This window comes from Myxine glutinosa, chromosome 3 (assembly GCF_964187855.1).
Source record: "Myxine glutinosa chromosome 3, kmMyxGlut1.1, whole genome shotgun sequence".
Taxonomy (NCBI): domain Eukaryota; kingdom Metazoa; phylum Chordata; class Myxini; order Myxiniformes; family Myxinidae; genus Myxine; species Myxine glutinosa.
Window position 1 is genome coordinate 184,917,215 of NC_136263.1, and position 14,010 is coordinate 184,931,224.

General features: G+C 33.9%; 1 protein-coding gene across 2 annotated transcripts in view; it reads right to left on the minus strand.

Annotated features, from left to right (window-relative positions):
- Positions 1 to 14,010, minus strand: part of LOC137417152 (alpha-(1,3)-fucosyltransferase 7-like) — a 124,508-nt gene that overhangs the window by 53,008 nt on the left and 57,490 nt on the right. For both annotated transcript variants that reach the window (XM_078774823.1, XM_078774825.1), the window contains exon 2: positions 3,152 to 3,322. In XM_078774823.1, coding sequence (XP_078630949.1) covers positions 3,152 to 3,322 — 171 coding nt within the window. The remainder of the gene's footprint in view (positions 1 to 3,151; positions 3,323 to 14,010) is intronic.

Here is a 14,010-nt window from a genome sequence, read left to right on the forward strand (position 1 = left end):
CAGAATATGAGCGGCTCCTCCTGTGGAATTTTAAAAATGATAATTATGACGTCATATGTCACGTGGTACAGGCGCCATCTTGGAAAAATCGAAAAAAAGTTGCACCTTTATATCTCCGAAACCGCTCCATGGGAAAAAACTGAAACATGGCTCATTGTCAAGTACTCCACTTGGGGAATAAGATCTGTTAATGATGATTTCATCAGTACTTTAATTATGACGTCAGAATTCGACAAGTACACCAGCTTGATTAGATCAGTATGAATTTTTTTTCTTTGCAATTCTTGGTTCGATTGACATGAAATTTTCACCATACGAGGGCCTACTCCTGTATAATATTTCAATTATTATTATGACGTCATAGGTCACGTGGTACAGGCGCCATCTTGGAAAAACTTCGCACCTCTATATCTCTGAAACCACTTCATGGAAAAAATTGAGACCTGGCTCATTGTCACCGACTCACCATGGGGAATAAAATATGTTAATGATGATGTCATCGGTGCCTTCGTTATGACGTCATAATTCGACAAATACAACACTTATCCATCTGATCATTATTGAAAAAAATTCAGCAACTGTTGGTCTGATGGACACGAAATTTTCACGATAGGAACACCTCCTCCGTTCGAATATTTTAATGATAATCATGACGTCATAGGTGATGTGTTACAGGTGCCATCTTGGAAAAACCGAAAAATGTTGTACCTCTATATCTCCAAAACCGCTCTATGGAAAAAAATGAAACGTGGCTCATTGTAAATAACTCCATATGGGGAATAGGTTTTGTTAACGATGATGTCATTAGTGTCATAATTATGACGTCATAATTCGACAGGGACAACGCTTAGTCTGATCATTTTGAAATTTATTGAACATGATCTATGCATCAATTATTTAGAGAATATAAATTGATGATGTCATCGCTCACGTGGTCTGGCAGCCATATTGGATCAAAAAAAAAACGTTCAAAAACAGAAGAGTTGGCTCACACCAAGTTGACTGCACAGGGTAAGTATTCTATGAATACCATCTAGTGATAATAGAATAAATGTATATTGTTATGTCGGTTTGTGTGTATGTCTGTTTGTTTGTATGTATGTTTATATGCGACCAAAAGGTCTTCTTCTTCTTCTTCAAATATAATTAACACCCTCTTAATTTACGTTTTGACTGCTGAGACCCTTCAGAACTTTGATGTCCCTTTAAGTCCCCCGAGACCCTCAATACCACCAAGACCCCTGAAGACAATACCCTTAAAGATCCAAAATACGCTGAAGACCCAAAACACCCCAAAGACCCAAAACACCGTGAAGACCCAAAACACCCTGAAGACCCAAAACACCCTGAAGACCCTTAAGACCCAAAAGCCCCTGAAGACACTGAAGTCCCAAAAGACCCCGAAGACCCAAAAGACACCGAAATGGTCAAAGATGTCTATCCCTCTGAAACGACGTGTGGTGAGGCACGCGGAGCGCACCGAGTTATACTAGTTCTTATATTAATATACCATCGGAAGTAATCGGTGTTATACAGGGAAATTCAATGAAATATGTATTTAAATATTTCCTGCATGACAATCACAAAACATATTACTCAATCACCCCCAGGTAAACTCAGGCAATGCATAAGAATGTACTCACTTGAGGCCTGAGCACGGAGGTGTTATAATAAACCTGTGTAAAGTAATCTATATTATAAAAGGAGGCGTGTCTATCTGTCGGTCTGTTTGTTTGTTTGTCGTGTTATAACTTGAGATCTACGATTTCAATAAATCCATCTACCGTGGAATCAGGGAACTCCCGGGAAGGGTTGTGATGCCAAAAAGGGTCGGTTTGTGTGTATGAATACACAGGCACACGTCTCAAAACTGAAAGCACACGTTGCGAAAGGCCTAATTCGAATTAATATGTCGTTTTGTGATCTGATTATGAGCCAATCCTGGGCAGATCACCAGAGCAGTAACGTCATGTCCAGGATTGGTTCATAACCACAGAAATGTTTACAACTTGTATATGGGCACCTTTGTGCTCTGTCAAGAGTGTGGTCCTCCACTGTTACCACCAACAGTCAAACATAGAAACGTGGGGGATGCCTCTTCGCGGTGGTTGTACCCCCAATGCAAATCATGAGCCAAATCTTCCCCATTTTCCTGCTGCCCGGATTTGTTATTTGACCATATACATTGGTCAAATCCATTGGTATTAGACCGATTTGTCACGTGCCGAGTACCGATCTGTCACCGGGCCCTATCCCTCTTCTCTCTTTCTCTCTTTCTCTCTCTCTGTCCTTCGGTCTCTCTCGGTCTCTCTCGGTTTCTCTCGGTCTCTGTCTCTCGCCTAGTGTTGGCTTAGCGGTTAGGGTGCTGGCTTGGGAGCCTCGGATCCTGGGTTCAAATCCTGGTCAATCATTGAATTAATGCCAGTGGGAGTTGACACCCTGTCATTCATCCGAGGTCGGCAAATTGAGTACCCGCTTGCTGGGATGAATGTGCTGGTGTGTGCCTCGGTTTAGAATAGGTACACCGTATCCCTGCGTGTCGTAAGAGGCGACTAAAGGGTTGGTGTCAGGAAGGGCATCCGGCCATAAAAACATTGCCTCAAAAAGGGAACCATGCTGATTGTCATGGAGCCCGCAAGGCTAACCCCTGCTCTAGCAGGGAAAATGGCCTTGGAAAGGGAATATTTTTTGTCTCTCTCTCTCACTCTGTCATGACGCTGACTTCGTGAAGGTGGGGGTACATCATGCTGGATGTAGGGGATCTCTGGGTCACTTCTGCGAGATCGATCGGCTGTCTCCATGCCAACTGTTTGTTTCTGGTTCGAAAGAACTGTCCGGGGCAATACAAGAACAACAACAACAACAACAATAGCCAATCGTTCCTAAAATGTTAGTTGGTGTGCTGACTTGTCTCTCAACTATTAAACACAAAAAGTTAAATGGGTCGAAATACAAATAAAAGTTATCAGTTCATCAGTAACACAAAACAATGCTATATATGAGCAAAAGTCCAACCTCGTGGTCATTGAATCAATGGTACACTCAATGGCCCCAAAGTGTGCGACGCACCAGTGAGCACAAGTGGTGTTTTTTGCTTATTCGAATGTTTTTTTAGAAATATCTGAGAATATCTACTGAAAACGATCTTAGCTTTTTTGAGTTGCTTGTGCAGGAAGCTCTTTTGATGAAGGAAGCTCTTTTGATGTAAGTATCTCTCTTGTATAAAGCAGGGAAATGATGATAAAAGAGAAGATCATCAACAGCGCAACAAAAATCTTCAGTAGTTTCAACGAACAGTTTATGTCACCCAGAAGTTTTCTTCCTGTTAAAGAAGAAGATAAATATCAATAATCTTAAAGAAATTATTGTAAAATCATCCCCAACTGATAATTATTCCGAAACACTTATTATCTCAAGAAATGCAACAAAATTATTTTATACTTTTGAGTTGCATTTCAGTTTTTTTTTGTTTTTTGTTGCACACAAGATCGAGGCTCGTGAAAGAGCTGACATTAATCACAAAAAAAAACGGACACATAAAACATATAATAAGGGTAACGGTAGACAAGATGGGGAGAGAGGGGGAAGCACACAAGGAAAACATTTGAGAGCAGGGACATCGGGAGATCTGTGGGAGGGAGAGGGCTTGGGGGGAGGAGACGTGGGGATGGGGGGTGTTGGGGGGGGAAGGGTGTGAGAAGGGGGGCTGGGAGGGAGAAGGCATGGGAATGGGGAGAGAGGGGGAAGCACACAAGGACAACATTTGAGAGCAGGGACATCGGGAATGTGTGGGAGGGAGAGGGCTGGGGGGAGGAGGCATGGGAGTGGGGAGAGAAGGGGAAGCACACAAGGACAACATTTGAGAGCAGGGACATCGGGAATGTGTGGGAGGGAGAGGGCTGGGGGGAGGATGCGTGGGAATGGGGAGAGAGGGGGAAGCACACAAGGACAACATTTGAGAGCAGGGACATCGGGAATGTGTGGGAGGGAGAGGGCTTGGGGGGAGGAGACGTGGGAAGGGGGGAGGGGAGGAGTGGGAGAAGTATAAAACACATGGACACTGCAAGGACTTCCAGGAAAGAAGTTGGCATTTCAAAAAAGTGGATCTGGCGTGAATAAACGGGGATGGTGGTGAAAATCTGTTTTAAAAACCTGGAGGGAGGAGTGGGATTGAAGACAGTGAGGGAGTTTGTTCCAGAGGCGGGAGAAAAGAGGAATGAAAGAGTGAAAGTGAGCAGAGAGTCAGTTCAAAGCTTGCTAAAGTAACTCACAAAATGTTTAATGCTTTCCTCCTGCTCAATGTTAATATAACAAAACACAACGTTTGTTAATCGATCGATATTGCCTCAGCAAGTATTAAAGAGGTAGTTGGGCAGATCGAGGCACAGCCCTTTCTCTCAGGTACTTTCCAAGTATTTTTCAGAGGCTTGGTGAGCCATTCCAAGTAACAATCCTTATCCTCGACACATATCCTTGAGTACCCGCTTACTTGCGAAATCCCTAAAATAAGTTGTTGGTCTATGATGACCCCAAAAATATTTCGTGGTTTAATTCAGTGACTGATATGCAAATCCTCTTAAAATTTCAAGTCAATCAGATAAAAATTGAGCATTTTAGAAATTCGGCTGATGTTGACCTTTTGGCCTATGTTGACCTTAAAATCAAGAGGCTTCTCAATTGTGACGACCTCTACAACTTGATGAAGTTTCATGACGATCGGTTTAGAATTGTGACCTGAAGGTGAGTGACAAACAAACAGAGACAGACGATTAGAAATGCAACCGACCAATATACTGCACTTGAAAAATCTTCGATTTCGCAAGTAACAAACAGACAAGGGAGAATATATAACCTCCATCCAGGTTATATATTCCTGGATAAATAACCTGGATGAATATATAACCTCCATCCAGATTATATATTCCTGTATAAATAACCTGGATGAATATATAACCTCCATCCAGAATATATATTCCTGTATAAATAACCTGGATGAATATATAACCTCCATCCAGATTATATATTCCTGGATAAATAACCTGGATGAATATATAACCTCCATCCAGAATATATATTCCTGTATAAATAACCTGGATGAATATATAACCTCCATCCAGATTATATATTCCTGGATAAATAACCTGGATGAATATATAACCTCCATCCAGATTATATATTCCTGGATAAATAACCTGGATGAATATATAACCTCCAACCAGATTATATATTCCTGGATAAATAACCTGGATGAATATATAACCTCCATCCATATTATATATTCCTGTATAAATAACCTGGATGAATATATAACCTCCATCCATATTATATATTCCTGTATAAATAACCTGGATGAATATATAACCTCCAACCAGATTATATATTCCTGGATAAATAACCTGGATGAATATATAACCTCCAACCAGATTATATATTCCTGGATAAATAACCTGGATGAATATATAACCTCCAACCAGATTATATATTCCTGGATAAATAACCTGGATGAATATATAACCTCCATCCAGATTATATATTCCTGTATAAATAACCTGTATGAATATATAACCTCCAACCAGGTTATATATTCCTGTATAAATAACCTGGATGAATATATAACCTCCATCCAGAATATATATTCCTGTATAAATAACCTGGATGAATATATAACCTACATCCATATTATATATTCCTGTATAAATAACCTGGATGAATATATAACCTCCAACCAGGTTATATATTCCTGTATAAATAACCTGGATGAATATATAACCTCCATCCATATTATATATTCCTGTATAAATAACCTGGATGAATATATAACCTCCATCCAGAATATATATTCCTGTATAAATAACCTGGATGAATATATAACCTCCATCCATATTATATATTCCTGTATAAATAACCTGGATGAATATATAACCTCCAACCAGATTATATATTCCTGGATAAATAACCTGGATGAATATATAACCTCCAACCAGAATATATATTCCTGTATAAATAACCTGGATGAATATATAACCTCCATCCATATTATATATTCCTGAATAAATAACCTGGATGAATATATAACCTCCATCCAGAATATATATTCCTGTATAAATAACCTGGATGAATATATAACCTCCATCCAGAATATATATTCCTGTATAAATAACCTGGATGAATATATAACCTCCATCCAGATTATATATTCCTGGATAAATAACCTGTATGAATATATAACCTCCATCCACATTATATATTCCTGTATAAATAACCTGGATGAATATATAACCTCCATCCAGAATATATATTCCTGCATAAATAACCTGGATGAATATATAACCTCCATCCAGATTATATATTCCTGTATAAATAACCTGGATGAATATATAACCTCCATCCAGAATATATATTCCTGTATAAATAACCTGGATGAATGTATAACCTCCATCCAGAATATATATTCCTGTATAAATAACCTGGATGAATATATAACCTCCATCCAGAATATATATTCCTGTATAAATAACCTGGATGAATGTATAACCTCCATCCAGAATATATATTCCTGTATAAATAACCTGGATGAATGTATAACCTCCATCCAGAATATATATTCCTGTATAAATAACCTGGATGAATATATAACCTCCATCCAGAATATATATTCCTGTATAAATAACCTGGATGAATATATAACCTCCATCCAGAATATATATTCCTGTATAAATAACCTGGATGAATGGATAACCTCCATCCAGAATATATATTCCTGTATAAATAACCTGGATGAATATATAACCTCCATCCAGATTATATATTCCTGTATAAATAACCTGGATGAATATATAACCTCCATCCAGAATATATATTCCTGTATAAATAACCTGGATGAATATATAACCTCCATCCAGATTATATATTCCTGTATAAATAACCTGGATGAATATATAACCTCCATCCAGAATATATATTCCTGTATAAATAACCTGGATGAATATATAACCTCCATCCAGATTATATATTCCTGTATAAATAACCTGGATGAATATATAACCTCCATCCAGAATATATATTCCTGTATAAATAACCTGGATGAATGTATAACCTCCATCCAGAATATATATTCCTGTATAAATAACCTGGATGAATATATAACCTCCATCCATATTATATATTCCTGTATAAATAACCTGGATGAATATATAACCTCCATCCATATTATATATTCCTGTATAAATAACCTGGATGAATATATAACCTCCAACCAGGTTATATATTCCTGTATAAATAACCTGGATGAATATATAACCTCCATCCATATTATATATTCCTGTATAAATAACCTGGATGAATATATAACCTCCAACCAGGTTATATATTCCTGTATAAATAACCTGGATGAATATATAACCTCCATCCATATTATATATTCCTGTATAAATAACCTGGATGAATATATAACCTCCATCCAGAATATATATTCCTGTATAAATAACCTGGATGAATATATAACCTCCATCCATATTATATATTCCTGTATAAATAACCTGGATGAATATATAACCTCCAACCAGATTATATATTCCTGGATAAATAACCTGGATGAATATATAACCTCCATCCATATTATATATTCCTGTATAAATAACCTGGATGAATATATAACCTCCAACCAGATTATATATTCCTGGATAAATAACCTGGATGAATATATAACCTCCAACCAGAATATATATTCCTGTATAAATAACCTGGATGAATATATAACCTCCATCCATATTATATATTCCTGAATAAATAACCTGGATGAATATATAACCTCCATCCATATTATATATTCCTGGATAAATAATCTGGATGAATATATAACCTCCAACCAGATTATATATTCCTGTATAAATAACCTGGATGAATATATAACCTCCATCCAGATTATATATTCCTGGATAAATAACCTGGATGAATATATAACCTCCATCCAGAATATATATTCCTGTATAAATAACCTGGATGAATATATAACCTCCATCCAGATTATATATTCCTGGATAAATAACCTGGATGAATATATAACCTCCATCCAGATTATATATTCCTGGATAAATAACCTGGATGAATATATAACCTCCATCCAGAATATATATTCCTGTATAAATAACCTGGATGAATATATAACCTCCATCCAGATTATATATTCCTGGATAAATAACCTGGATGAATATATAACCTCCAACCAGATTATATATTCCTGGATAAATAACCTGGATGAATATATAACCTCCATCCATATTATATATTCCTGTATAAATAACCTGGATGAATATATAACCTCCATCCATATTATATATTCCTGTATAAATAACCTGGATGAATATATAACCTCCATCCAGAATATATATTCCTGTATAAATAACCTGGATGAATATATAACCTCCATCCAGAATATATATTCCTGTATAAATAACCTGGATGAATATATAACCTCCATCCATATTATATATTCCTGTATAAATAACCTGGATGAATATATAACCTCCAACCAGGTTATATATTCCTGTATAAATAACCTGGATGAATATATAACCTCCATCCATATTATATATTCCTGTATAAATAACCTGGATGAATATATAACCTCCATCCAGAATATATATTCCTGTATAAATAACCTGGATGAATATATAACCTCCATCCATATTATATATTCCTGTATAAATAACCTGGATGAATATATAACCTCCAACCAGATTATATATTCCTGTATAAATAACCTGGATGAATATATAACCTCCATCCATATTATATATTCCTGAATAAATAACCTGGATGAATATATAACCTCCATCCATATTATATATTCCTGGATAAATAACCTGGATGAATATATAACCTCCAACCAGATTATATATTCCTGTATAAATAACCGGGATGAATATATAACCTCCATCCAGAATATATATTCCTGTATAAATAACCTGGATGAATATATAACCTCCATCCAGATTATATATTCCTGGATAAATAACCTGGATGAATATATAACCTCCATCCAGAATATATATTCCTGTATAAATAACCTGGATGAATATATAACCTCCATCCAGATTATATATTCCTGGATAAATAACCTGGATGAATATATAACCTCCATCCAGATTATATATTCCTGGATAAATAACCTGGATGAATATATAACCTCCATCCATATTATATATTCCTGTATAAATAACCTGGATGAATATATAACCTCCATCCATATTATATATTCCTGTATAAATAACCTGGATGAATATATAACCTCCAACCAGATTATATATTCCTGGATAAATAACCTGGATGAATATATAACCTCCAACCAGATTATATATTCCTGGATAAATAACCTGGATGAATATATAACCTCCAACCAGATTATATATTCCTGTATAAATAACCTGGATGAATATATAACCTCCAACCAGATTATATATTCCTGGATAAATAACCTGGATGAATATATAACCTCCATCCATATTATATATTCCTGTATAAATAACCTGGATGAATATATAACCTCCATCCATATTATATATTCCTGGATAAATAACCTGGATGAATATATAACCTCCATCCATATTATATATTCCTGTATAAATAACCTGGATGAATATATAACCTCCATCCATATTATATATTCCTGTATAAATAACCTGGATGAATATATAACCTCCATCCATATTATATATTCCTGTATAAATAACCTGGATGAATATATAACCTCCATCCATATTATATATTCCTGTATAAATAACCTGGATGAATATATAACCTCCATCCATATTATATATTCCTGTATAAATAACCTGGATGAATATATAACCTCCATCCTTATTATATATTCCTGAATAAATAACCTGGATGAATATATAACCTCCATCCATATTATATATTCCTGAATAAATAACCTGGATGAATATATAACCTCCATCCAGAATATATATTCCTGTATAAATAACCTGGATGAATATATAACCTCCATCCATATTATATATTCCTGTATAAATAACCTCTATGAATATATAACCTCCATCCAGAATATATATTCCTGTATAAATAACCTGGATGAATATATAACCTCCATCCATATTATATATTCCTGTATAAATAACCTGGATGAATATATAACCTCCATCCATATTATATATTCCTGTATAAATAACCTGGATGAATATATAACCTCCATCCAGAATATATATTCCTGTATAAATAACCTGGATGAATATATAACCTCCATCCAGATTATATATTCCTGGATAAATAACCTGGATGAATATATAACCTCCATCCATATTATATATTCCTGGATAAATAACCTGGATGAATATATAACCTCCAACCAGATTATATATTCCTGGATAAATAACCTGGATGAATATATAACCTCCATCCATATTATATATTCCTGGATAAATAACCTGGATGAATATATAACCTCCAACCTGATTATATATTCCTGTATAAATAACCTGGATGAATATATAACCTCCAACCAGATTATATATTCCTGGATAAATAACCTGGATGAATATATAACCGCCATCCATATTATATATTCCTGGATAAATAACCTGGATGAATATATAACCTCCAACCTGATTATATATTCCTGTATAAATAACCTGGATGAATATATAACCTCCATCCATATTATATATTCCTGTATAAATAACCTGGATGAATATATAACCTCCAACCTGATTATATATTCCTGTATAAATAACCTGGATGAATATATAACCTCCATCCAGATTATATATTCCTGTATAAATAACGTGGATGAATATATAACCTCCATCCATATTATATATTCCTGTATAAATAACCTGGATGAATATATAACCTCCAACCTGATTATATATTCCTGTATAAATAACCTGGATGAATATATAACCTCCATCCAGATTATATATTCCTGTATAAATAACCTGGATGAATATATAACCTCCATCCAGATTATATATTCCTGGATAAATAACCTGGATTAATATATAACCTCCATCCAGATTATATATTCCTGGATAAATAACCTGGATGAATATATAACCTCCAACCAGATTATATATTCCTGGATAAATAACCTGGATGAATATATAACCTCCATCCATATTATATATTCCTGTATAAATAACCTGGATGAATATATAACCTCCATCCATATTATATATTCCTGTATAAATAACCTGGATGAATATATAACCTCCAACCAGATTATATATTCCTGGATAAATAACCTGGATGAATATATAACCTCCAACCAGATTATATATTCCTGGATAAATAACCTGGATGAATATATAACCTCCATCCATATTATATATTCCTGTATAAATAACCTGGATGAATATATAACCTCCATCCAGAATATATATTCCTGTATAAATAACCTGGATGAATATATAACCTCCATCCAGATTATATATTCCTGTATAAATAACCTGGATGAATATATAACCTCCATCCAGATTATATATTCCTGGATAAATAACCTGGATGAATATATAACCTCCATCCAGATTATATATTCCTGTATAAATAACCTGTATGAATATATAACCTCCATCCATATTATATATTCTTGTATAAATAACCTGGATGAATATATAACCTCCATCCAGAATATATATTCCTGTATAAATAACCTGGATGAATATATAACCTCCATCCATATTATATATTCTTGTATAAATAACCTGGATGAATATATAACCTCCATCCAGATTATATATTCCTGTATAAATAACCTGGATGAATATATAACCTCCATCCATATTATATATTCATGGATAAATAACCTGGATGAATATATAACCTCCAACCTGATTATATATTCCTGTATAAATAACCTGGATGAATATATAACCTCCATCCATATTATATATTCCTGTATAAATAACCTGGATGAATATATAACCTCCAACCAGATTATATATTCCTGGATAAATAACCTGGATGAATATATAACCTCCATCCATATTATATATTCCTGTATAAATAACCTGGATGAATATATAACCTCCAACCAGATTATATATTCCTGGATAAATAACCTGGATGAATATATAACCTCCATCCATATTATATATTCCTGGATAAATAACCTGGATGAATATATAACCTCCAACCAGATTATATATTCCTGTATAAATAACCTGGATGAATATATAACCTCCATCCAGATTATATATTCCTGGATAAATAACCTGGATGAATATATAACCTCCATCCAGAATATATATTCCTGTATAAATAACCTGGATGAATATATAACCTCCATCCATATTATATATTCCTGTATAAATAACCTGGATGAATATATAACCTCCATCCATATTATATATTCCTGTATAAATAACCTGGATGAATATATAACCTCCAACCAGATTATATATTCCTGGATAAATAACCTGGATGAATATATAACCTCCAACCAGATTATATATTCCTGTATAAATAACCTGGATGAATATATAACCTCCAACCAGATTATATATTCCTGTATAAATAACCTGGATGAATATATAACCTCCAACCAGATTATATATTCCTGGATAAATAACCTGGATGAATATATAACCTCCAACCAGATTATATATTCCTGTATAAATAACCTGGATGAATATATAACCTCCAACCAGATTATATATTCCTGGATAAATAACCTGGATGAATATATAACCTCCAACCAGATTATATATTCCTGTATAAATAACCTGGATGAATATATAACCTCCATCCATATTATATATTCCTGTATAAATAACCTGGATGAATATATAACCTCCAACCAGATTATATATTCCTGGATAAATAACCTGGATGAATATATAACCTCCAACCAGATTATATATTCCTGGATAAATAACCTGGATGAATATATAACCTCCAACCAGATTATATATTCCTGTATAAATAACCTGGATGAATATATAACCTCCATCCATATTATATATTCCTGTATAAATAACCTGGATGAATATATAACCTCCATCCATATTATATATTCCTGGATAAATAACCTGGATGAATATATAACCTCCATCCATATTATATATTCCTGTATAAATAACCTGGATGAATATATAACCTCCATCCATATTATATATTCCTGTATAAATAACCTGGATGAATATATAACCTCCATCCATATTATATATTCCTGGATAAATAACCTGGATGAATATATAACCTCCATCCATATTATATATTCCTGTATAAATAACCTGGATGAATATATAACCTCCATCCATATTATATATTCCTGTATAAATAACCTGGATGAATATATAACCTCCATCCAGATTATATATTCCTGTATAAATAACCTGGATGAATATATAACCTCCATCCAGATTATATATTCCTGGATAAATAACCTGGATGAATATATAACCTCCATCCAGATTATATATTCCTGTATAAATAACCTGTATGAATATATAACCTCCATCCATATTATATATTCCTGTATAAATAACCTGGATGAATATATAACCTCCATCCAGATTATATATTCCTGTATAAATAACCTGGATGAATATATAACCTCCATCCAGATTATATATTCCTGGATAAATAACCTGGATGAATATATAACCTCCATCCAGATTATATATTCCTGTATAAATAACCTGTATGAATATATAACCTCCATCCATATTATATATTCTTGTATAAATAACCTGGATGAATATATAACCTCCATCCAGAATATATATTCCTGTATAAATAACCTGGATGAATATATAACCTCCATCCATATTATATATTCTTGTATAAATAACCTGGATGAATATATAACCTCCATCCAGATTATATATTCCTGTATAAATAACCTGTATGAATATATAACCTCCATCCATATTATATATTCCTGTATAAATAACCTGGATGAATATATAACCTCCATCCAGATTATATATTCCTGGATAAATAACCTGGATGAATATTTAACCTCCATCCAGATTATATATTCCTGTATAA